Below are 25,235 nucleotides of genomic sequence, written 5' to 3' on the forward strand. Positions count from 1 at the left end.
GAACAAGGGGGAGAAATTCTCCCCCTCTCTGCGCAGCACCTCCTGCCGCTTCACTGAAGGGGCGCTGGGCAGAGAGGGGGATATATTTTTTTTCTTGTTCTCCCCCTCTAAAACCAGGTGCGTCCTATGGTCCGGTGCGTCCTATAGAGCGAAAAATACAGTAGATAGTGAAGAATGTGGAGTGGGGAATAAGCACCAGAGGAAATCTTGACAACCCAAATCTTTCCTGAAAGAATCATCTATTCTAGAGTTTGCTGGGTGGGAGATGCAGCTGCTACCCAAGACTCCTTCACCTGAGATCAGGGGTGGGGAACCTTTGGCCCTCCAGACAAGGGCGATGGAAGGCTAATCAGCACCCAGTGGGGGGTGTCGGGAGCGGGGCAAACAGCCCAGCAGCACATGTGCATGCGGCATACGTGTGACGCATGCACGCCGCCGCTACGTACTGCACATGTGCGTGTGCCGTACGTAGCATGTACAGCATACAGCGGCATTGCGCATGCGCCATGGGGCAGTTTGCCGACGGCGCTGGTCAAGCGCCATATGGACAGCGGTGGGATCCCTCCACCGCTGCTGCAGTCACAAGCAGGAGATCCTCTGTATGCGACGGCTGCGCGATTTTGGCAGCTTCTGCTGCTGTGCCCAGGGGCGGCGGGGCGAGCCCCCCCCCCGCAGGGTGCCTTCTTGCCACCCCCCTTAGAGATGGCACCCAGGGGGCACCGCCCCCCCCCCCCCACCATTGGCTATACTTCCTGGGACTGTTTGAGCTACACGGACCAAAGGTCTGACTCAGGATAAGGCAGCTTCTTGTATTGGGAAGCGACCGTAGCACAATGGCTGAGCATCTGCTCTGCATGCAGAAGGCCCTGGGGTTCTTTCCTTAGCATCTCAGTCTGGGAAAGAACACAGTCTGAGATCCTGGAGAACAGCTGCTGGTCAGTGTGGACAATGTTGAGGTGGATGGACCAATGGTCTGATTGGGCATAAGGCAGGTTCCTACGTTCCTAACCAAATCTCTCCCATCTTTCGCCTCACCCTTCTTCCACCTGCTGTAGCAAGTAGGGCTCCAGGTAGTCTGAACACCTGATGAAGTGGACGAAAGGGCCAGGTAGCAGCGAGGAAAAGGGCAGGACATCACCCCGTTCCTTCTCTGTACGAAGATAAGCACTTCGGCAGGAGCTTCCAGGACAACGTTGTGAGATGGGAGTTTGTTTCTGAACCAGCAGAGAGCAGAAGGCTGTATCTTTGTGACTCCCATCTATCTATCCCCCTGGGGATGGCAGTCATGGCAACAAACGAAGTACACAAACCGACACAGATGCAGAGCTTGAGGCGATTACACTCAGAGGGGTAGCCACAAACTCCCAGCAAAATGGAAGGAGGGATTTCCAAGTATCAGCCAGGGCATAGACCTTAAAGTAGCAAGGTCCTTTGCCTTTTACTTTCAAGCAAGACAAGTGGAAGGCAGAAGGCCATGTAAAGGATGCTGGATCAGGCCTAAGGCATCCTTTCCCTACTTGTATTCCCAGAGACTTTTATTCAGAGGCATATTGCCTCTTGCACATCCAGCAAGTCAGGGACTGAGTGGTCCTTGGAGAAGGTGGCAACTGATGAAGCACAAGGCATATGCGCCAGAGATTCTGGGACCTTCAATGAGAAGTGGCCGGTGGCCCCACTGGAGAGCCAGAACCAGCCAGAGAAGACAGGAAATGGCTTGATGCACCATTTTGTGGCTTCCTAACATCTTGGTAATCTTGGCCGAATCTTTTTAACAAGAGATGGTAGGGACTGAACCTTGAGACCTCCTGCATGCAAGGCCTAGTCCAAGGGTATGGTTTGAAGGTCCAGAAAGCCACCAGCTAAGCAGGTTTGGGTCTGGTCAGTGCCTGGATGGGTGACCACCTGGAAATTACATTGTCTTGGTTTCAGTGATGCATGCATCATCCATTGAAGAGAGGTGGCAGGTGATGGTAAGCCAGAGCAGACAATACTGAGCCAGGTGAGCAAATTATTGGACCTGGCAGCATTATGTAGCATGCACACCACGATGGAATTCTTTGACCATCTGGGGGAGAAGAGGGAAGCCATTACAAAAACTCAAAGAACTGGGAGGATAAGGCAGGGAAATGGAATTACTTTAGGCAAATATGTTCCACTTTGTAGAGAACGTGTAGAATTGGGCCATTCTTTACAAGGTGTGGGGACGCGGGTGGCGCTGTGGGTAAAACCTCAGTGCCTAGGACTTGCTGATCGTAAGGTCGGCGGTTCAAATCCCCATGGCGGGGTGAGCTCCTGTCGTTCAGTCCCAGCTCCTGCCCACCTAGCAGTTCGAAAGCACCCCTAAGTGCAAGTAGATAAATAGGTACCGCTTAATAGCGGGAAGGTAAACGGCATTTCCGTGTGCGGCACTGGTGCTGGTTCACCAGTGCAGCTTCGTCATGCTGGCCACGTGACCCGGAAGTGTCTTCAGACGGCGCCGGCTCCCAGCCTCTTAAGTGAGATGAGCGCACAACCCTAGAGTCGGTCACGACTGGCCCGTACAGGCAGGGGTACCTTTACCTTTACTTTACAAGGTGTATGAACGGAGATTTTGGAAAGCATCCCCCCCCACCTGCCGCAGCTCACCTGGCTTCTCCTCAGTCTCTCGGCAGTGCATCCACACACAGTTCGTGATGTTCAGAGTAGCATCTCCTTCAATGCACTTGCCACATGACTCCAATTCTTTGCATTCTCCTGCAAAACAGCAAAAAAGGAACAGGCTGAGTTTTCAGGCAAGTATGAATCCTGCATTGCCACTTTGGAGCAGGATGCAAGAGAAAACAAAAAACAGGAAGTGGAGCACGATGTGGTCTGGGGTTGTATACGTACCCAACCGCCTGTTGATTTCTGGAGTCTTTGCCCCACATTTTGCCTGTGGTCCTGTATGCTACAGCCCCCACTATTAGAAAAACTGTAAAGAGACTCACACACACAAATATACGCAAGCCTAGATATATCAAAGGCTTCAGAGATGGAATCCTCTGGTATCTGATACTCACTGTGCTATACTGCCTCTGAACATGGAAGTTTTATTTAGCTATCATGGTTTGATTTGATTTCATGTCAGTGGTACCTCTTGTTATATGCTTAATTCATTCCGGAGGTCCGTTCTTAACCTGAAACCGTTCTTAATCTGAGGTACCACTTTAGCTAATGGGGCCTCCCACTACCGCTGCACCACCGCTGCACAATTTCTGTTCTCATCCCGAGGTAAAGTTCTTAACCCGAGGTACTACTTCAGGGTTAGCAGAGTCTGTAACCTGAAGTGTTTTTAACCTGAGGTGTTTGTAACCCAAGGTACCACTGTATTCATAAAATGCACATGCCACTTAATGGAAAAAATAATAATATCTCTTAACTGAGGCCCAAACCATCAGCCCACCAGGCACCAACTGCTGTTTGGTCAGCAGCCATTCCAGCCAGCCATGAGAAAAACAATCACATACATTTTTGGAACTTTAGCGCTTGAATTTTTGCTTGCTTTCCCCCTTTAGTCTCCGGTCTATCCGACTGTGAGCCCCCAGGCTGGCAGGGACTGCTGTAGTCTGGAAAACATCTGTGCCATGTTTCTAAGATGTTAGGTGCTGTACAAATCACCACCACCACCACCAGTTTCATTATCAAGACACTGTGAATTCCATTATCAGCTATAAATACAGAAATATTTTTAAAGCTGCTGCTTATTACAGCTGTGGCAACATGATGGAAGAGTACCCAGCTATCTGGAGGAGATTGCACTGAATGTACCGAACCCAGAAGAGCTGCCTGCATGCACAACACATGCGGAATGAGCTCTCACCAAACTCGCCTGTTTTATGTATCAATGCTGACCTGCCAGTGGCGGAACTGCCAAGAGTCTCTGCATGCTGGAGCACAGATAAGGCTGCAGCGCATGGAAGCTTATTCAACTTTTATTAAACCCATAAATGTTGGATTACATTTCTGCCACGGCACTCCATGCTCAATAAGTCAGCTGGCCTTCGGGAGACAAAGGCTTTCGGTTGAACACGAGAAGATCAGAAACTGTCGGTGACCTGACTCCCCTTACATCAGGAGTAGGGAGCCATTCCCTCTTGGAGCAGACTCTCAGGGGCCACATGCAAGTGTTGGGTGTGGCCAAAGGCAAAAGGGGTGGAGCAATGAATGCACACACCCCTCTCTACCTTCCCTTCAGGCAAGCAAGAGGTGTTATCAGAGTTCAAGGACACATTCCAGACAAGCAAAAGCACTCAAAGAGTCTGGGAAGCAGGGCCAGTGAGGGGCATGGCCTGGGACAGTTCCAAGGGCCGGACAGAGTGGTGTGTAGGGCCACCCAAAAGCCGGCAACCTCTATTGCAAAAAAGAAGAAGAAAAGGATTCAAAACACTTCAAAGTGTGGAAACCTCCCATCACTGAAAACTAGATGGGTCTCTAATACAATTTGCAAACTTTTGAAAAGTTATCTGCTTCACACAGACTAAGTCATATAGACCTGCTTTTATTTTATCTATTGCTTTATTACTACACCAATATCCCAACTTTCCTCCAGGGAGCTGACAGTGCCAGGCATAGTTCTCTTTCCCAGCCCCTTGTATCTTAGTGGGTTGTTTTTGTTTCGATTATGCATTTTTTGTTTTTATATTGTGATCTTACATTGTAACTGCCCTGAGACCTTTGAGTATAGGGCAGTATACAAATTTTAACAACAACAACAACCCTCACAAGCTAGGCTAGGCTAAGATAAAGGTAAAGGTACCCCTGCCCGTACGGGCCAGTCGTGTCCGACTCCAGGGTTGTGCGCTCATCTCACTTAAGAGGCCGGGAGCCAGCGCTGTCCGCAGACACTTCCGGGTCACGTGGCCAGCGTGACGAAGCTGCTCTGGCAAGCCAGCACCAGCGCAGCACACGGAAACGCCGTTTACCTTCCCGCTATAAAGCGGTACCTATTTATCTACTTGCACTTAGGGGTGCTTTCAAACTGCTAGGTGGGCAGGAGCTGGGACCGAAAGATGGGAGCTCACCCCACCGTGGGGATTCGAACCGCCGACCTTACAATCAGCAAGTCCTAGGCACTGAGGTTTTACCCACAGCGCCACCCGTGTCCCAGGCTAAGATAGGGGAAGCCAAAAAAGTGCCCTCCAGATATTGATGGACTCCCAGCTCCCATCAGTCTCTGACAGCATAACCAACAGGGAGAGATGATGGGAACTGTTGTCCAACAACGTTTAGAAGACATCATGTTGGCTACCCCAACATGCTGCCTTATACCGAGTGAGACCATTGGTCCATCTAGCTCAGTACTGGCTAAACTGAGTGGTAGAAGCTCTCCAGGATTTCAGACTAGGGACATTCTCCGCCCCACCTGAGATGCCAGGTGTTCAACCTGGGACTTTCTGCACACACTGCAGATGCTCTACCACTGAGTGGCAGCCCTCATGACTGTCTCAAGATCACTCAGTGAGCTTTGTAGCTAAGAGGGGATTTAAACCCTGATCTGCCAAGTGCAACACTCTTAACTGCTAAACCACACTGTCTCTCTTTTTTGACAGCTGTTTCCTTTAAGTTGACCATGATAAGCAGCAGCAGTGAATTATGGGGCAAAGCAGTTATACAGCCAAGAGCAAACTATTTCTATTATCCTTCCATAAAAGGGCCCACTTGTCATATTTAAAACAATTTTCAAAAAGCTTCCAAGCAAGAAACTTTACACACACACACACACACAGCCACAAATGCAGCTTAGCTGCAAGAGGAACTATGATCCCAGCTACGTCAGTGTAACCTTCCCTTCCAAGTGTGGCAAAAAGTGCCTGTAGCCTTTGGTGAAACCCAATACGACTTCGCATCAAGCATGACCGAATCTAATTAAAGCCCACACAACACTTCTCCATTTCAGCGTAGGGCTGGCGCAATCTGCAGGCTCAGGCTTTTAATATCTGCTTCCAAACCCTTGTCGGTCTTCCACTCTGTACCCATTTTTAATTATAATCCTAAATTATATTTTTTGACCACCCTTCAACCAAGGTTCTCATACAAAGAATCCTGTGAAAAGCAACACGTAAACACTGAAATCATTTTTAAGATAACCAACTCATAGTTCAGTTACAAACACTTCATTTATTTAATTTATATCCCACCTTCTCTCCAAAGAACTCAAGGTGGCATACGTGGTTCTCCCCTTGCTATCAGAGTTACAGATTTCTTGCTTAACATCTAGCCTCATTGGTCCTAACAATGGTTTCCTTTAGTTAAAACTTGCGACTCCTATACTAGAATAGATGGGGGGGGGTGATGGGAAAGAACGAATGGTTAAACTCCCCCACCCACATTCCTTCCATCTACCATGACATACATTAATCCTAAATCCTATTACCATGGAATGCCATCTCTTTATGGCAGCCCCCTCCCTCGCCCCACATCCACTTGCTGACACTCAATTTTTTAAAAAGAAAAAATGAGCTACGAAAAAAATAACCATGAGTCACAGCTTATTAATAGCAAATCCGTAGCTTTGTTTTATGAAATCTACCTAGAGAATTCTTTTCACTCCCCCATCAGAGATTATGCTTCAGCATGCCAATAGAATGAGATTCAAAAGAGGATTTATACTGGTAAGTTTCTCTCCCGGTCATAAAAATATGCTATGATAATTTTACATGCAAAAGGAAGCAAGGTTTGGAACTAGTTTGGGGAAAGCAATAAAAGAGGTCAGTTTCTGAGGATGCTGCATCCAGTTGTTGTTGGATTCTTCCTCCCATCATTCCCAACCACCATGCTGACGGGGGCTGATGGGAGTTGGAGTTTGACAACTAGGGCACAGGTCCTTGTTCTAATCAAACCTCAGGTGCCTGAGGGTTTGGTTTTTTAGCCATATGTTAAAGAGCGTTTTACCAGGACCAGGGAGACCAGGGCCAAAATCCCCACTTAGCCATGAAGCTCACTGGGTGATTTGGGACCAGCCATTGCCTCTCAGCCTAACAGCTTTTAAAAGGGGGTGAGATAAATTCAGGGACGCAGGTGGCGCTGTGGGTTAAACCGCAGAGCCTAGGACTTGGCGATCAGAAGGTCAGAGGTTCGAATCTCCCATTGCTCAGTCCCTGCTCCTGCCAACCTAGCAGTTCGAAAGCACATCAAAGTGCAAGTAGATAAATAGGTACCGCTCCGGCGGAAAGGTAAACGGCGTTTCTGTACGCTGCTCTGGTTCGCCAGAAGCGGTTTAGTCATGCTGGTCGCATGATCCAGAAGCTGTATGCCAGCTCCCTCGGCCAATAAAGCGAGATGAGTGCCGCAACCCCAGAGTTGGCCATGACTGGACCTAATGGTCAGGGGTCCCTTTACCTTTAAGATAAATTCACTGGAGATTAAGGCCACTGGTCACCACGGCTGTATGAAGTCTCTACCACCTGAGGCTCCATCTCTCTAAATACTAGTTGCCAGGGAACAACACAGCCTTTGTGTGTTCTCCTCTCCAAGACCCTGCTGCCTTTCTTTTCTGTTTGATGAATAGTTTTGTTGATATGTGGAAATTTACACATCAGCCACACAGCAGTTAAAGGATATTTGGGGCATAGGGTTAAATATGAGAGAATGTATTGCCAATCCTTGAATGCAACCACATTTCATTTCTTTCTTTATTGCATTTATATCCCACCTTTCCTCCAAGGGGCTCAAGATGCTGTATGTAGCTCTCTTCCCCCTCCCCATTTAATCCCCACAGCAACCCTACGAGGCGAGGCTGAACGACTGGCCCAAGGCCACCCAGTGACAGCTTCATGACCGAGCGGGGATTTGAACCCTAATCTCCCAGGTCCTAAGGCAAAACTCTAACCACTATACCACACGGCCTCTCAGTGATGCCCAGATGAGCTCTTGCTCTGAGCTGAAAATGTGGCAGTTCTGTGCGAGCAGGAGGGGTCTGAAGAGGTCTAACTGCGCTGCCCCCAACCCTCCAAATATCCTTTAAAAAATCACACTGATGAGATGTATCTAAAAAATCTGCCAATCAGCCTGCTCCCATAGGGCTTACTTCCGAGTCGGCACACACAGGACAGGAAAGAATTTGGAACTGGGAGGCAACGGTAAGCAGGTGACACCCACTCACTTGGAGCTGACTTGTCAACAAGCAATGGATAGGTGTCCAAGTCAGCGTGAGTCTTTTCTGCTCATGCGAATATACAAGTTAACCAATTACCTTTCCACGGTGGAAAAGTTCAAAAGCTGATGGGGCCTATTGCCATGGATACGGGATTCTGACTACAGAGCTTTGCCTAGCAGTGAGGGACTGGTACTGTAGCCAATCAGGAAGTGGGACTTTGCTCTCCAGATTTCTGGCAGGTTTCGACAAGTCGAGTTATTTTTATCGCGGCAAAAGGAAAGATGCTCACAAATCAGACGCTTTACTTGACTCCTCTGAATCCTGGCATGCTTTATCGGACAGCAAGAGGCATGGGGGGGTGGAGTGTGTGTGTGTGTGTGTGTGTGTGTGTGTGTGCGCGTACGCGCGTATGTAGAGAGCGCACCGGCTGTTTCAAAATCTCTCTCAATCTGTTTCAGCCACACTACAGATGGGGCCTCAAACAGTAACCCCCAGAATAAGCAAATCACTGCGAGGGAAAGCGTTAACGAAAGTTATTCCCACTTTCCCATCTGCAGGACCGTGGGCAGTTATGGGCATCCACGAGGCTGCAATTCCGTGCAGGCACTTGGAAGCAAACCCCATTCAAATCAGAGTGAGGTAAAACGGGCATCAGAGAGAGCTGCAGGACTTCTTTGCAAGCATGGGGGAAGGGCCATAGCTCAGTGGAAGAACATCTGCCTTGCATGCAGAAGGTCCCAAGTTCAATCCCTGGCATCTCCAGGTAGGGCTAGGGATGTCCCCTTCCTGAAACTCTGAAGTCACTGCTCAGTAGACAAAACCAAGCTAGACGGACCAATGGTCTCACTTGGTATAAGAGGACAAGGCCCTTGTACCTTTGAAAGGTGTGCAGAAGAATTTTGTTACAGATAGGTAGCCGTGTTGGTCTGCCATAGTCAAAACAAAAAAATTCCTTCCTGTAGCACCTTAAAGATACAGTGTGTATCTGAAGAAGTGTGCATGCACACGAAAGCTTATACCAAGAACTAACTTAGTTGGTCTTTAAGGTGCTACAAGAAGAATTTTGGTTAGGGCAGCTTCTCATCACCCTGCAGGGCAAACTGCCCGCACGCTGAAATTTCCTCTTCTTGCACAGCTGGTAAAAAAGAGAAAACCATGCAAGAACCCCAGCACCTTCCTTGGTCGCCTGGTCTTTGCACCTCTTGCAAAACTTTCAGCAAACGCCACCATTCATCTATAGAGTTGGATGACACCCTGTGCTATCCACAGATAGCCTCCAAGCCATTTTCAGAAAGAGCAAAGACCAAAGGAATGCAAGAGTCTACAGAATGTGCTTTTTGGATCCAGTTAAGGTGAGTTGCACCTTCCAATTTCCCATGATGATCACTCTCAAGGTAGCCAAGGTAGTGCCCTCAATCCGTTGTTGGGAACTACAACTCCCATCAGCCACCTGCACCCCCACAACGTGGCTAATAGCAAGAAATGATGGGAGTTTTATTTATTTGAAATGCACCATGTTGACTGCCCTGGATCCTTGCCGTGCACTGCCCTGAGATCTGCAGACAAAAGGTAGTATACAAATTTAATAAATAATAGTAATAATGATGATGCTGAGACACCTCCAAGATATTCAGTGGTGCCCACTGGGACAGGAAAGCCAGAAGGCACAGAGAACAGCAGCAGGTGGCACCAAAGCCAATGAGAAGTCTTTCTCACACCCTCCTCCCTCCTGAGTTTACAAGGCCAACACAGAGGGCCACCCCCATGGAATGATTGTAAGGAAGAAGGCAGGCAGAGAGGCTGGCTGAAGGGAGAATATGTTGATGAAGCAGTGCCTCGTTGACCCTAATGGACTAGCCTCCATTGAAGAGACATTGACTTGCGTACTACCATCAATGAAAACTCACATCATCACGGCTCCGTTGGGGCAACTGGAATTATCCCACAATTGTTTCCTCCCACTACCAGAAACTCAAAGAGGCATATCACTAACTGTGGGCATTGAAACAGCTCTTATGGGGGCAGGCAGGTCAGCGTTGGCTCCAGTCTTTCAGACATGATGCCTTCAAGGGGGCTACCTCTTCCTCTTTGCTGCTACTGCTGCTGCTGCCACCCACACCCTTGCTCTCCTCTCCCTCTCTGCTTCCAAAGGAGAGGGTGAGGCAATAGAACCTGGTACTCCTTTCCTTTGTCCCTGCTGCCACTCCCTCAATTGGAGAGGGAAAGAGGTAGCACAGAGAGGATGTTGCACTCCCAACTCACACCAGCATATAGCCAAGGGTCAGGTAGGCGAGAGATGGAGTCCCAACAACATTTGGATGGATGGTCAAGCATGCTCCATCCCTGCAAGGAGTTCACTTGCAGAATTGCCTTACCCCATGTATGCCGACCGCGATCTGTGAAACTGCTACTCTTACAGGTGCCATACTCCTTCTGCACTTGTGAGAAGTTGATTTTTTAGCATGGCATCACCGACACATTGGGACTCCCTGCCTATTAACATCAGGCAGGTACCTTTGCTGGCCTCTTTTCAGCACTTGCTTGTGTTTGTTTAGGCAAGCCTATCCAGATATCTAGGGTGGTGACATGTGTTTTAATCTATTTTTGCTTGATTCAAATCGGCTTTGGAATGTCCTTAAATACATGTTTTGATCATCTTGATGTTTTTAATTTATTTTTGCAAACCGCTTGGAGGTTTTATTACAGTCAAGCAGCGTGTAAATGTTGCAAAGTAAATAAAATTTATTAAGGAGAACATGGTTAGGGGGCTCTGGGAGTTAGCAGTGGGCCATACATGCATGCTTGCAGCTGAAAGTTAAAATAGCCCTGTGCTGTGCTAGTCTCTCCTATGCAGCTACTTACAAAACCAAGGAGGGAGGAGGAGACTTGCGAGTCGGCAGTGAGACAAGGGTCTCAGCAGTGTCACAGATCTCCACTCAATTAAATGCCAGTTCACAGCAGAGCCTTGCTTTCTGCATGGAACATTCAGATACCCTGAGAGAACAAGTGACTAGATGCATTATTAAGGGAGAACCAGTTCTAGCAGTTTTAATACCTGCATAGAAGGGGGACATCCAGGGAGTGCAATTTTTCACCTGAGTTGCGCTTGGGTCATTAGCAACCTGCACTTGCCACAATCTCCTGCAGTTCCCCACAGGAGCTGGGCTCTTGGCTCAGAAACCTGACTACATTAGTTCAGGCACTGACAACCTCAAGGCTGAATTATCACAATGTGTTCTGTGTGGGGCTGCCCTCGGATCTGGTCTGGAGATGGGAAGAGACTACAGCCGATGTATGACACCTGTGCTAAAAGACCTGCACTGGCTTCCCGTCTTCTACTGAGCAAGGTTCAAGGTTCTTGAAGAAGTGCAAGCCCTGAACAGCTTAGGCTCAGGATACCTTTAGGACTGTCTTGCCCAGTATGTCCCAGGCCAATCACCAATATCATCTGGGGCAGCACTATTAGTGGCTCCCAATGGTGCAGAAGCATGACTCATGTCAACGTGAGCCTTCAGGACAGTGGGCCCAAATCTCTGGATCACCGTCCCAGTAGAAACCAGGCAGGCACTGCCCTGGCGAAGTTTCAGATGCCAAAATGGTTTTATTTCAGGAGTGCAGCTCTGATGTTCTCCCCTCCTACAGATGTTTCATCTATGCTTTATATTTTGTATGTTGTATTTTGTCTTCTTTGTAAGTCATTTTAAGGCACCTGTGAAAAGCAGGTTGCACATTTTAAAAACAAACTGTAACAGTTTGCTGCTTTCTAACCAAGTCAAGCACAGAGGAATGACACATATGTAAGGAAGTAAAGTCGAATAGCAAAAGATCCAGGAGAGACCACCCTTTTTGCTGTAGTTGTTAAATGACTTGTGCTTACCCTAGCTGCTGAACAGAGACACCCCACTTCTATACAGGTGTTAAAAGTGCCAGACAGGTGTGCCATGCAGTATAGTGGGAAAAGGACTGAACTAGGAAACTTGCACCCCAATCTATCCTTGCTTACTAAAGTCAGCCTGACAACTGAATGGAACTCACTGGGGGAAAAGAACACACAGAATTGTAGACTTGGGTTTCCCTGGGTGACCTGGGACAAACCATTTTCTATGGGTCCCCTCTGCAAAACGGGAACAGCAGCACCTTCCTTGAAGGGGCCCTGAAAAGATGGGTGAAAAGGATTGTACAGATCTTAGCACGTTAAAAAGAGCTTTTGGGGGAAAATTAGGGCAAAGGCCTTGTCAACTCAAACATCAAGGCATTCCAAAAGGAATATACAGTAGTTTGCTGCCTTATACGGAGTCATCAGACCAGTTGTTCATTTAGTACAGTCCTGTCTACACATGAATGGCAATGTCTCCCCAGGTTTACAGGGAGGGAGATGGCAGGGATTAAATCTGGGACCTTCTGCATGCAAAGCAGATGCTCTACCACTGAGACCAGGCCCACCCCTTGAAGAATCAGGGAGCCTTTTGTTTTTATGGGGTAATTTTCTTGGGATGAGCCCAAGGGATCTCGGGAGGGGGGCATTTTTAAAACACTTGTACAACGCTTGTCGTCCTTTGCTTTAAAGCCCTTTCTGCTTCTTTGAGAGGTCACCTATTTACCGTCTCTCCTTTCCCGTCCCAACCCCAAGGACTCAGATTACACTTACAATGCATCCAACTGTCACTGGCACCCTAACAACAACTTCACAACATTAATTAGGCAACAGCAACTTGGCAAAGGCTCGGTGCCAAGGTTACACCTAGGGCTCAGTGGTACAGATCCATAGTGAGAGAGGACACATATCTAAAGTGTTGATTCACTTCCTCAGCCAACAGGCATCCTGGAAAACCTTAAGTGACAGGTTTGCGGAGCACATGTCAACCAGAGAGGCCACTGCATGTTAGGTTGTTCATACAAACAAAGGAACATAGGAGGTTGCCATATACCCAGCCAAACCATTGGCATAGCCAACTTAGTATTGCCTACACTGACTGGAAGCACCTCTCCAGGCTTTCAGATGGAGGACAGTCTTAGCCCTATCTGGAGATGCTAAGGATTGAACTTGGGACCTTCTGCATGCAAAGCAGACTGAAAACCCACCCAGAGTAGGAGAAAAGCAACTGTTTGAGCTCTTTTTTCTCAGGTTACAACATTACAAAAAAGCAATAAATGCCCTAGATTGAACACTGAGAGGGATGAGAGCTAAATAATGCTAACATGCATCTTCAGTGGAGGAAACTCTGAACTCTGAAGAGGGCCTACTTAGTGGTGGCTCCCCGGTTGTGTAACACACTCTGCAAGGAAGTTGGCCTAGAACATACCTTATGGTCTATTTTATCAACAGGCAAAGTTATTTCTATTTCTCAGAGCTTTCTAGACTCAGTCTGCTGCATAAAGATTAACAGAGACAGTACTGGAAAGGTTTCCCTGGGTAGAACATTCCACAGGCAGGGGCTACCACTGAAAAGACCACCTTGTACACCTCCCTCAGGTGCAGCACCCAGAGAAAGGCCTCCGATGAAAACGTTGATTTCTCTCCATTAGTCTGCTTTTGGAAGCAGTTCAAACACTCACAGCTGCATTGCCCTACACAAAGGTAAGAGCAGGCTGTTTCATGCAAATGTGTTCCGCTTATTACCAGGTTAACTGAGTATAGATGCAAATCAGACATTCATATGTACAAATGAATGCTTGACGTTCCCCGTAACCCTTTCCCTCCAAAGAGGAACATGGCTGGATGGCAGATCTTTGCTGAATTAGGAACACAGGAAATTCTCTTATTACTGATTCCTTCTTATTACCTTGTTCAGGACCTACTATGCTGGCTGGCAGTGTGCGGCTTCTCCAGGGATTCAGGCAGGGGGGTGGCGGCATTCGCAGCCCCACCTGGAGATGCTGGGGATTGAACCTGGCACCTTCTACAGCCACTCCCTGTTGGTATTAAAGGGTTAAGAAGCTCTAATCAAGACGCTCTAATCACTGAGCAGCTGGAGATCGTTAGGCTTCCAGGAATGTGAGTTTGTATAAATAGTCAACTCACTCATGTGTTTGCCCCTTCTTCCCCTCCCTTTTCATTTGGGGCGTGTTTGCTGAAATGTGTGATTCTTCACCAGGGTTTTTTTGTTTTGTGTAAATAAACCTTTTATTTGAGTTCCAAACCGCTTGCTCCAAGATTCCTTTATTGAAAAGATGCTGACTCTCCAGCCCTTCTTGAGCCGCTGTGCGAAATGCTCTGCTGTAATGGGACACTGTGGCATCGGAAGTGCACTGGACATATGATTAGCATTAAACTAATTAAAGTTTAATGGGACAGGTTATGGCTGTTTGTACGTCAAGAAGGAGATAAGGAGTGCAGTTAAGAGTGATTTATACAAGGAATGGAGCGAAGACAGAAGCGGTTGCCGACAACGAAAGCCTTCAAAGCAGCTTGAGTCCTGCAACGTGCCTAGGAAAAGTTTTAAAGAGGCACTGTGCAGTTTGTACTCGCTGGAAGACGCCTTATTCCTCGAGGAGCCACCTCAGCAGCTGGGAGACGGTCTACAGGTCTGTGAGTATCGTTCCTAAGCCCCAGGGAGGATGGCAGAGTCCCAGGAAAGTTTTACTGTCCCCTTTACGCGACTCAATGGGAAAAATTGGCAAGATTGGAAGTTTAGAGTAAGGGTTTGGTTGCAAGCAAAAGAGTTGTGGAGTTGTACTGAAGCACCGCCTTTACAGGCAGCTGCAGACGCGTCTGCAGAAGACAAAGCAGCAGCGGCAGTTTCACAGAAACGCGACAGGAAAGCCCAAGGTCTACTAGTTTTGGCAGTGGGACCAGAGCAAATGCCTTATGTTTCTGAGTTAAAGAACACGCATGAGGTCTGGACGGTTCTGCAGCGGTTAAATTCCAGAAACACTGCGGGGGCCAAGATCCATGCTACAAGATGTTTGTTTGATTTACGTCTCCAACCGGGAGCGTGTGTGAAAGAACATATTGCCAAAATGGTGTCCGCCTTTAATCAACTAAGACAGCTGGGCATTCCTTTCTCTATGGAGCAGCAGTCATACATTTTGTTGTCTTCTCTTGATAAAAGCTATGAGACTCTGGCTTTAACTTTGGAAGCTATGCCTTCAACTGAATTAACCCTTGAATACATTTCTTCTCGACTTGCAGATGAACAGGATAAAAGGCAAAGAGAAAGAGGTTTGTCTTCAAAGGGGAGTTATGCTGTGCCTAAGAGTGGGGATGCTGAGTTTGAGAACACAGTAAATGCTTTTGCAGCTAGACACTGTTTTCGCTGTGGTTCCTCTTCCCATTTAATCAGGAATTGTACACGTGAACCTGGTCAAGATAGCACCAAGGCCGTTGCCCCTAGTTACCAGACAAGGAGTTCCAGAGGACGTCAAAGAAGAGGAGGAGGTCGTGGCTACTCCCACAGCACACAGCACATGGCTTCAGCAATGGTGTTGATGCAAGGGCGTGGCCAAGGCAGCAATCTACGCTGGTTGATCGACAGTGGTGCATCTCATCACCTGGTGGCGCCATCTAGTGTCCGTTTGCAGAATTGCAGACATTTGCAAACCCTTAAAGTTGTGACCATGGCAGATTCAACTAAACGTTCCTTAGAGACCGTAGGCACAGTGTTTTTGAAGTGTTTGCAAACAGAAATTGATGCCTACGTGCTAAAGGGAATGAAGGGGTGTATTTTGTCTGTGTCAGAACTTGATAGAAATGGGTTTAAAACTGTGTTTGAAAATGGGGTTTGCACTATTTCAAAGAATAACGTATCTCTTTTGCAGGTGGAATGCAGAAATGGGTTATATTATTTTGAGACAAGTCCAGATGAAGTTGAACAGGTTCATGCTGGTTGTGTGAACTCGCCTACCCATAATTCTTGTGTTCATTTATGGCATCGCCGTTTGGGACATATTAATTTTCAGTATGTTAAAAGGCAACCTGAATTATCAGAAGGGTGCAAATTGAACAAATGTACTAAGTATTTGGATTGTACTGCATGCAAAAAGGCGAAGGTTCATAGATGCAGCTATCCCAGTTCAAATAGGAAATCTGACAAGGTATTCCAACTTGTGCATATGGACCTATGTGGCCCAATGCCTGTTGCTAGCATGGGAGGTTCGAGGTATGCGCTGTGTCTCTCAGATGACAAAACAAAGGTCACATGGTTTTTTCCTCTCAAAACAAAAGCAGATACTGCAGAAACAGTTAAAAATTGGGTTCATGCAGTAGAACTTGAATTCGGTACTAGAGTTCTTGCTTTTCAAACAGACAGAGGGTCAGAATTTACCGGGTCCGTGTTGCAGAATTTCTTTAAGAAAAAGGGAATTAAGCATCGTCTGTCTACACCTTATTCCCCCCAAGAAGGAGGCGTGGCTGAACGTAAAAACAGGGTTCTGCAAGAGTTGGCAAACTCTATGTTGTTTGATGCTAAACTTCCTCAAAGTTACTGGGCGGAAGCCTGGCAGACGGCTACTCATGTTCTGAACCGAGTATATAATTCAGTAATTGATACTACGCCATATTTTGCTTTATATGGGAAGAAGCCCAAAGTTAATTACTTTCGGGTGTTTGGATCTCAAGCCTATGTACTTATCCCAAAAGCGTTAAGGAAGAAGGGAGGTCCAAGGGCTAGGAAACTCATCTTTTGTGGGTACGAACCACATGCCAAATCTTGGAGGTTCGTGAACCCAGATGGGGATACTACAAGAGTGGTCCTCAGTAGGAGCGCTGAATTTTGTGAGCAATCCGGATGGACTCACTTACATGCTAACCCTGACATTTTGAGAGATGATTTAGGCATTTATGCTGAGAAAGAAAGTCCAGAGGGTGATGAGCCAGAAGGGGATGGTGCACATGGTTCAGATGCAGATTCTGACCAGGCACAAGGTTCTTCTCCTAAGGTAGAAAAGCCAGAATCTAAAAGTGTTCCAACATTGCCAGTCATTAGGCCTAGCAGACAGCAAAAGCGAAGCAGGTCGCCTGCAACACCAAGCCCAAGGGAGGTATCTAAACGGAGGTCTTTATCCCTAGGGGCACGTCCAGACATAAAGTCTGAGACAGATTCTGACAGCCAACGGTCAGAGGGGGCACAAGAGGAGCAATTGCGCAGGTCAAAACGTGCCACAAAGGGCAAGCCGCCAGAGCGGTTTAAGGTGACAAGTGTATACGTAAATATGGCACAGTGTGAGCCAGATAGCTATGTAGAGGTACAACAGCTTCCAAGCTCAGAAGCCGCAAAGTGGCAGGAAGCAATGGAAAAAGAGATGGCTTCAATGAAGTCTCTCGGTGTGTTTACAAGTACAGAGCTTCCAAAAGGCCAACAAGCTGTAGGTTGTCGATGGGTATATCGTTTAAAGCCCACAACTACTGAGGAGTTGCAATATAAAGCCCGACTAGTTGCAAAAGGGTTTTCACAGCGCAAAGGAGTTCACTATTCTCAAATTTATGCCCCTACTTCAAGATCGGAGTCATTAAGAATGCTTTTAGCCTCTTCAGCTAAGAAGGGAAATAAGCTGTTTCATTTTGATGTCAATGTGGCTTATTTAAATGCAGACTTACAGGAGGAAGTCTATATGACGCCACCACCAGGTTTTGAAGGAGACAAGCCAAACCAGGTTTGGCGCCTACACAAATCCATTTATGGGCTGAAACAGTCCGCCCGTAATTGGAATTCCTGCTTAAACGATGCTCTAGAGAGCATGGGGTTCAGAAAGAGCGCAGCAGATGCGTGTCTTTATCTAAAAGGCTCGGGATGTGAACAAGAAGCAGTCTTGATATTTGTTGACGATTTATTATACAGTGGAAAGGACGATAACCTTGCACAACAATTTGCCACAAAGCTTGGAGAAAGGTTTCAGATAAAATCACTAGGCAATGTATCTGTTTATCTAGGAGTTAAAATTCAGCAAGATGAAGATGGGCACTATTGGCTCAGCCAAGAAGCTAAGATCCAGCAGTTGCTGGAAAGGTTTAAAATGGACAACTGTGCTGGTGTTAAAACCCCAATGGAGTTAAGTTACACAAAGGATGCTCAAGCTGAGCAACAGGCAGAGTTCTGTAATCCCGGGGTTTACCAGTCAGCGATAGGCAGTCTACTCCACATCGCACAGTGGACTCGGCCCGATATAACATATGCTGTCAACATGCTGTGTAGACAAGCTGAAAAACCATCAATGCATGCTTGGCAAGGAGTAAAAAGAGTTTTAAGGTATCTCCAAACTACCAAAAGATTTCGCTTAAAACTATCAGCAGAGGGCAGCACACAACTTGAATGTTGGGCTGACAGCAGTTGGGCTGATGCTGGACCAGATAGAAAATCAGTGTCAGGAATGGCGATAAAATTTGGAAATGCACTAATTGGTTGGAGATCAAGAAAACAATCACTTATAGCTTTAAGTTCAACTGAATCTGAGTACAATGCATTATCAGATGTATGTAGAGAACTGGAATTTTATAAGCAACTGGTACAAGAATTGTTTGGAGAATGTTCCCTACCTATCAGAGTGTGGGAAGACAATCAACCTTGTATTAAACTAGCTAAATCAGGTCAATTCAAGGCACACACAAAACATTTGGATATCCGTTATCAAAATGTATGCCAAAGTGTAAAACAAGGTTTAATTGAACTAAAGTATTGTCCAAGCAAAGAAAATCTCGCAGACGGTTTTACAAAAGCTTTGAGTCCGCAATCTCATAAATGTTTCTGTTCAGGTTTAAATTTGCATTAAGGTTGTTACAGCTCAGTGTTACGAGCGAGAGGGGGTGTTGGTATTAAAGGGTTAAGAAGCTCTAATCAAGACGCTCTAATCACTGAGCAGCTGGAGATCGTTAGGCTTCCAGGAATGTGAGTTTGTATAAATAGTCAACTCACTCATGTGTTTGCCCCTTCTTCCCCTCCCTTTTCATTTGGGGCGTGTTTGCTGAAATGTGTGATTCTTCACCAGGGTTTTTTTGTTTTGTGTAAATAAACCTTTTATTTGAGTTCCAAACCGCTTGCTCCAAGATTCCTTTATTGAAAAGATGCTGACTCTCCAGCCCTTCTTGAGCCGCTGTGCGAAATGCTCTGCTGTAATGGGACACTGTGGCATCGGAAGTGCACTGGACATATGATTAGCATTAAACTAATTAAAGTTTAATGGGACACTCCCTTAAATTACACACCCATTTGACCAGTGGCTGGGCTCACATACAGTTTTCAGTGTGGCGGCATGCCTTCACAGAGTGTCCAAGTGCAAAGGTGGATAGGGCTTCTGAACTTTTAATAAGCAGAAGATGACATTTCTGCAAGTGCAACCTGTATGACAAAGCTACATCTGCTCAGATTTCCTCTTCTACACAACTACTAAAGGAGCAGAAGGCCTGTCCTGTTTTTCATCCGGACAGCCTACTACTTCCCAAGGCTCGGGCCCACTCAGCATCCCAGGCAGCATCCCAGCCTGTACCTGAATTAGCACTGGGGTGACCAGAAGAATAATGTGCAAATTTAAGAAGCCCTGCATCAACATAAGAAGAGTCGGTTGGATCAGGCCAGTGGCCCACTTGGCTCAGCGGCTAACCAGGAGCTTATGGGAAGCCCACAAACAAAACCTGAGCACAGGCGAAATCTCTGCCCCCACTCAGTGGTTTCTAGCAACATCCAGAACCATGGAGGCAGAACATAGCAAATACGTGTAGTAGCCATGGATAGCCGTATCCCCCGTTTATTTGTATAATCCTCTTTTAAAGCCATCTAAGTTGGTGGCCATAATTGCCTCCTGTGGGAACAAACTCCACAGTTTAACTATTCACTTTGTGTAGCATTTTCTTTTATCTGTCCCCTATCTTCCAACATTCAGCTTCACTGGATGTCTATGAATTCACAAGTTATAAAGGGACGGAGCTTTTCCCTACCTACCTTCTCCACGCCATGTCTAATTTTATACATTCCTATTATGTTGCCTCTTACTTGCTTTTTCTCAAAACTGAAAAACACACAAACGCTGCAACCTTTCTTCATAGTGGAGTTGCTTGAGCATTTTGGTTGCCCTTTCCTAAACATTTCCCAACTCTACAAGATCATTTTTGAGGCGAGAAGTGGCAAGAACTGTACCCAGCATTTACATTACGATATCAGCTTATTAATTTCCAATTCTTTCAGGAATTATCTCTAGCGTGGAATTTGCCTGTTTCCACACCTGCCACATAGCAGGCCTATATTTTCATTCCAATGTGACAGAAAGGGATATCTATTCTATGAATTACCCAGGTCTGTGGATGAGCAATTCCTGTGTGCCAAGCTTCTCTTAAATCAAATGCTAAACATCCATTTGCACACTGGCTATACATTTGGCCTATCAAGCATCAAACTTTGAGAAGAGAAAGCTGGTTTCAAACCTAGAGTGGCTCCACTCAGTGCGCTTGGGTCCCTCTCTCTCTCAGAGACACACACACATACAGCAGTCGAACCCACCTCAAAGGATTGTTGTGAGGATTAATGGAGACAAAGGCAGGAATGTTGCTCTGAATTCCTCCAAAGTTCAAGATTAAGAATAAAACCAAAATGATGGCCTATATACACAGCATGAACGCCAACATGAGAGTGACTTCTTCTAAAAGCAGAGATGAAAAACTTGTGGCCCTCAAGCTGTTGCTGGACTCTTAAGTCCCACCATCCCGGCCGTACTGGGGCTGCTGGGAGTTGGAGTCCAACGAACAGGCGTGCAACGGCAATTCAGAAGAGCAGGCGCTGCTCTTTGGTTAAGAAATGAACCAAGGAGAGAACTTCCAAGTCCTTTCCCGGAGAGGCTCCTCGTGGATCAAAGTACAGTAACGCCTTATTACCCAATAAAGAGCCGCAAGTAACGTCGAGTCTCTACCGCGGAGCGAAGGTCGGGTTGGACCAACCCTGTCCCAGGAAGCAAACTCGCCCGCCCACCGCTAGGTCCTCTAGTGACTGGCTCGGCGGAACCGGCCGTTGGCCCACGATCCAGCCCACCTCGGGGAAAGCGAGAGAACCAAAACTTCCCGCGCGCACGCCGCCGCCCTTCCGAAAGCGAGAGAGACCTCCCCCAGTGGACGGGGGTGGGGTGGAATGGAATGGGGTTTAGGAAGGGCGGGGGGGGGGGAGAGACAGACAAACCTACGCCGGATCTCACCCACCTGCCTGGCTGGGGACCCCGCCGTGCGCGCAAATCAGGGCGCAGAGGAGCGCCGCCCGCAGGTGCCAGGCGCGGGCCGCAGCAGGAGGCATGTCTGGGTCCTCTCCGGAGCAAGCAGCAGCGCCAGCAGCGAGCGCCCAGCTCAGAGTGGCGCTTGTTTTTCACTTTGGGAATAATGATCGCCTGTAAAGTGATCGGGGCTCCCGGGGACGCAACCGAGCAGCAGCAGGAGGAGGAGGAGGCGGCGAGTCAGCGAGCAGAGGCGCGCACGGGCGGGGACCGAGGGAGGAATTCAAGGGGATGGGGCAGGCAGGTGCGCCGGCGGGGCTCTAGCAGCTCCGCCCCCGCCGGAGAGGGGCGGGTCCTCGCCTCCCTCGCACGCCGCGGTGCGCGTCTGTTTCTTATGCTGAGGAGCCGCCGTGCGTAAGCGGAACCCAAAGAACCTTCGCCAAAACAAAGAGCTCACCCGCTTAATTTGAGCTGCTGCAATTAAGAAGCAGGCTCCATCCTGGAAGTTTTATATGGTGATGATGAATAAAAAGGTGTCCATGCGCGTGTGCAGTGTGTTTTTCTCCCCCACCCACTCTGCACTTGATCACAGGCCTGCCTGGAGGTTTTGCTACCTGCAGTAATTAGGGAAAATGTCATTATTTTTTTGTCCTGCCTTTTAAACCCAAAGAGTGCTACAGAAAAGCATTCGTGAGATACACACATTGATGCAAAGGTAATAAAAGCAACAATGTAAATAAAAGACGAAAAGCGAAAGTTAAAATTAAAAAAATCAGAAAGGATCCAGTGGCTGGCTTCCGGAAGTAATTTTGGCATGTAAGTGGTATATATTAATTAATTAATTAATAACGCTGTGAGTTTTGCACCACCCATATTTATATTATTGTTATATTTAAAAAGGTAAAGGTAAAGGGACCCCTGACCATTAGGTCCTGTCGTAGCCGACTCTGGGGTTGCGGCGCTCATCTCGCTTTATTGGCCGAGGGAGCCAGTGTACAGCTTCCGGGTCATGTGACCAGCATGACTAAGCTGCTTCTGGCAAATGACGTTTACCTTCCCGCCAGAGCGATACCTATTTATCTACTTGCACTTTGACGTGCTTTCGAACTGCTAGGTTGGCAGGAGCAGGACCAAGCAACGGGAGCTCACCCCGTCGCGGGGATTTGAACCGCCGACCTTCTGATCGGCAAGTCCAGGGCTCTGTGTTTTAACCCACAGTGCCACCCGCATTCCTTTTATTACATTTATATATTGCTTAATGCCAAAGTAGGCTTCTATGCAATTCACAAAGCATAAGAATAAATTGCACAATACCGAAATATAAAAATCCATACTGGAGATATGTAGTAAAGCAGTATCATAAAACACTGAAATATAGACACCCATAATTAAAGTATGAAATAAATCAATCCAACTGAAACAACACAGCAATTAAAATAAGACACTGAGTGATCAGGGGAATGACTGTGTCAATAGAGATGCCTTCAAAAGCCAGTAGAGACGAGGCTATAACACTGGTGCCACAACTAAAAAAATAAATGTTTTTAAAAAGAACCTCCATGTCACCAGAAGCATCAGGTCAGGCCTCCAGAAACAACTGTGTCTTGATCCAGCACATAACACAGCTAATGTTTAAGACAGCTGCATTCCTGTGGGGAGGGGATTCCACACTTGGGGTGCAGCAACTTAAAAGGCCCTGCTGCATGTAGTCGCACCGTGGACTGCAGCTGTAGGTGGAACTATGAGCAGGGTCTCCTCCATAGATCTTACAGCATGGGTCAGCCAGAAGGAAGGGATGCAATCCTTCAAGTACTTGGAGCCAAAGCAGTATAGAGCATGAGTAGGCAAACTAAGGCCTGGGGGCTGGATCCGGCCCAATTGCCTTCTAAATCCGGCCCACGGACCGTCTGGGAATCAGCGTGTTTTTACATGAGTAGAATGTGTCCTTTTATTTAAAATGCACCTCAGGGTTATTTGTGGGGCATAGGAATTCGTTCATTTTTTACCCCAGAATATAGTCCGGCAACCCACAAGGTCTGAGGGACAGTGGACCGGCCCCCTGCTGAAAAAGTTTGCTGACCCCTGGTATAGAGCTTTATAGACCAAAGCCAGCACTTTAAATCAGCCTCTGTAGCAAACAGGCAGCCACTGCAGATCTTTAAGGACAGGTGTCACATTATCTTCCACCACACCTGAGGACAGCAGGCCAGTTAAGGGCAGGGGTGGGAAACCTTTTTCAGCCAGAGGGCCACATTCCCACCTGAACAACCTTCCAGGGGCCAGAAGCACAAGCAGACTGAAAAACTACCTTTTTGTGCCATAGGCTAGTTTCTACACCCTCCTGCCTGCACCTCTCTGTCCTCCATTTGGACAAGTAAGAGGCACTATCAGAGTTCAAGGACCCTTTTCAGCTAGGGAAAAATGCTTGGTATGGGAACCTGTGTCAGATAGCTTTTGAAAGAGATAGTCTCCCATCCAAGTACTAACCAGGCCCGACCCTGCTTAACTTCCGAGATCGGACGGGATTGGGTGTATTCAGGGTGGTGTGGCTGTAGGCTTGAAAGGGATAGTCAAATTTTCCATTGATGCCCATTGTCCCCTGTCAAGAACCAGGGCACAAAGAGCCTAGGGATTTGATCCATTCAACTTACTCAGTTCTATTTAGGAGAATGCCATGCGTTGTGTGCAATCACAATAAGTAAACATACAACTGCCTGAAGAAATAAACTCTCTCTTCTAATCATGCATGCTGGCCTATAAGCATTTCCTGGCAACTTTAACACACATACCTGCAAAGTGAATGCATAAAATAACACCAGACAAATGCTTAAATTGGGAAAACCTGTAAGAATGCAAGTTGAGAATAACATTAGCTAAAATCGCCCCCTAGTGGATTACTAGGACAAAGTCAGCAGGCAAGTTAGTACATACAGTATTGTGTACTGGCCTACCTTACAGAGTTCTTGTCTGGTGTGAGAAGTGCTTTGAGCAATTGGGAAAAGAGCCACGGATGAAGAGCCCAGATCCAACTCACAGGCAAGTAGTCATGCACACCCAATCAGCCTACCCCAACCTGGTAGTTCAAAACAGCTGGAGGGCAAAGGCTGGAGGAGGCACTAACAGGAATGCTGGAGAATTGCCATTGAAGTAGATAAAGTTTCCTTCTGCATGACCATGAGAGGCACACACTGAATTTCTGAATGGTCCCTGGATGCATGAAAGCCGGAGCTGGTGGAATAAACCCTGTTCTTTGAAACTATTCTATTCAGTTGCAGAAAATTCCATGCTATGAAGATTGCTCATAGATGGTTCCTCACACCTGTGCAAACAGCACATATTCAAAACTCAAGGAGTAAGTCCTATTGGAGGCACTGAGGAGCCATAGGGAGTTATTGGCACATATAGTGGAGGGGCCTGTGGGCACATACTTTCTGGACTCCAGGTATGGGGGCGGGAATTAGCAACATTATTGGAAACTTAGTCCAGCCAGATCCAACTCTGTGCCACATCTCTATGCCTGGAGAGCTGCTTTGCAAAATTCACTTAAGTACAAATTTCAAAGGACGGCTGTGTTTTGGTCGCCATATTTGGTTGTCGTATTGTTTTGGAAAGTACAGATGAGATAGGTTTGCCATTTAAATGACTGAATGCCCCCCACACCTAGCATTCTCTTGCTGTGGCCTGTTGGATCGTCTCAGCCTGCCTTTGGTTGGCCTGCTATATCCAAAACATTTCGCAGGGGAGCCATAAATCACTCAAGAGACCGTTACTATGGCAACACGACTTCCAGAATTGGGGAAGCACTTTTGAAAATCCAGGCCAAAATAATGCTTGGGAGGAGTGTGTGTGCAAGTGTTGAGTTTTCTGGAGATTTTATTTGTTTTATAGTTCTGGGTTAAGGGGAGCAGGGTTTTAACTCTCCTATTAAAATATTATTTCAACACATAAAGAAATAAATGACAGCAGAGTTGTTTTCCAGTTATCTCCAGAAGTGTGTGAT

General features: G+C 47.1%; 1 protein-coding gene and 1 long non-coding RNA gene across 3 annotated transcripts in view; one reads left to right on the forward strand and one right to left on the reverse strand.

Annotated features, from left to right (window-relative positions):
- The window catches only part of CD164L2 (CD164 molecule like 2), a 42,067-nt gene extending 20,545 nt beyond the window's left edge, over positions 1 to 21,522 (reverse strand). The window contains exons 1-2 of one of the 2 annotated variants that reach the window (XM_081202083.1): positions 21,228 to 21,518; positions 2,626 to 2,733 (exon numbers count right to left, since the gene is read on the reverse strand). In XM_081202083.1, coding sequence (XP_081058209.1) covers positions 2,626 to 2,733; positions 21,228 to 21,318 — 199 coding nt within the window. In that variant the 5' untranslated portion in view covers positions 21,319 to 21,518. Of the gene's footprint in view, positions 1 to 2,625; positions 2,734 to 21,227 lie in introns of both variants that reach the window. The other variant, XM_081202082.1, reaches the window with a different exon arrangement.
- The window catches only part of LOC308591347, a 33,928-nt gene that overhangs the window by 8,315 nt on the left and 378 nt on the right, over positions 1 to 25,235 (forward strand). The gene's annotated exons all lie outside the window — the stretch shown is intronic.

The sequence above is a fragment of the Podarcis bocagei genome (assembly GCF_964188305.1).
Source record: "Podarcis bocagei genome assembly, chromosome: 7".
Taxonomy (NCBI): domain Eukaryota; kingdom Metazoa; phylum Chordata; class Lepidosauria; order Squamata; family Lacertidae; genus Podarcis; species Podarcis bocagei.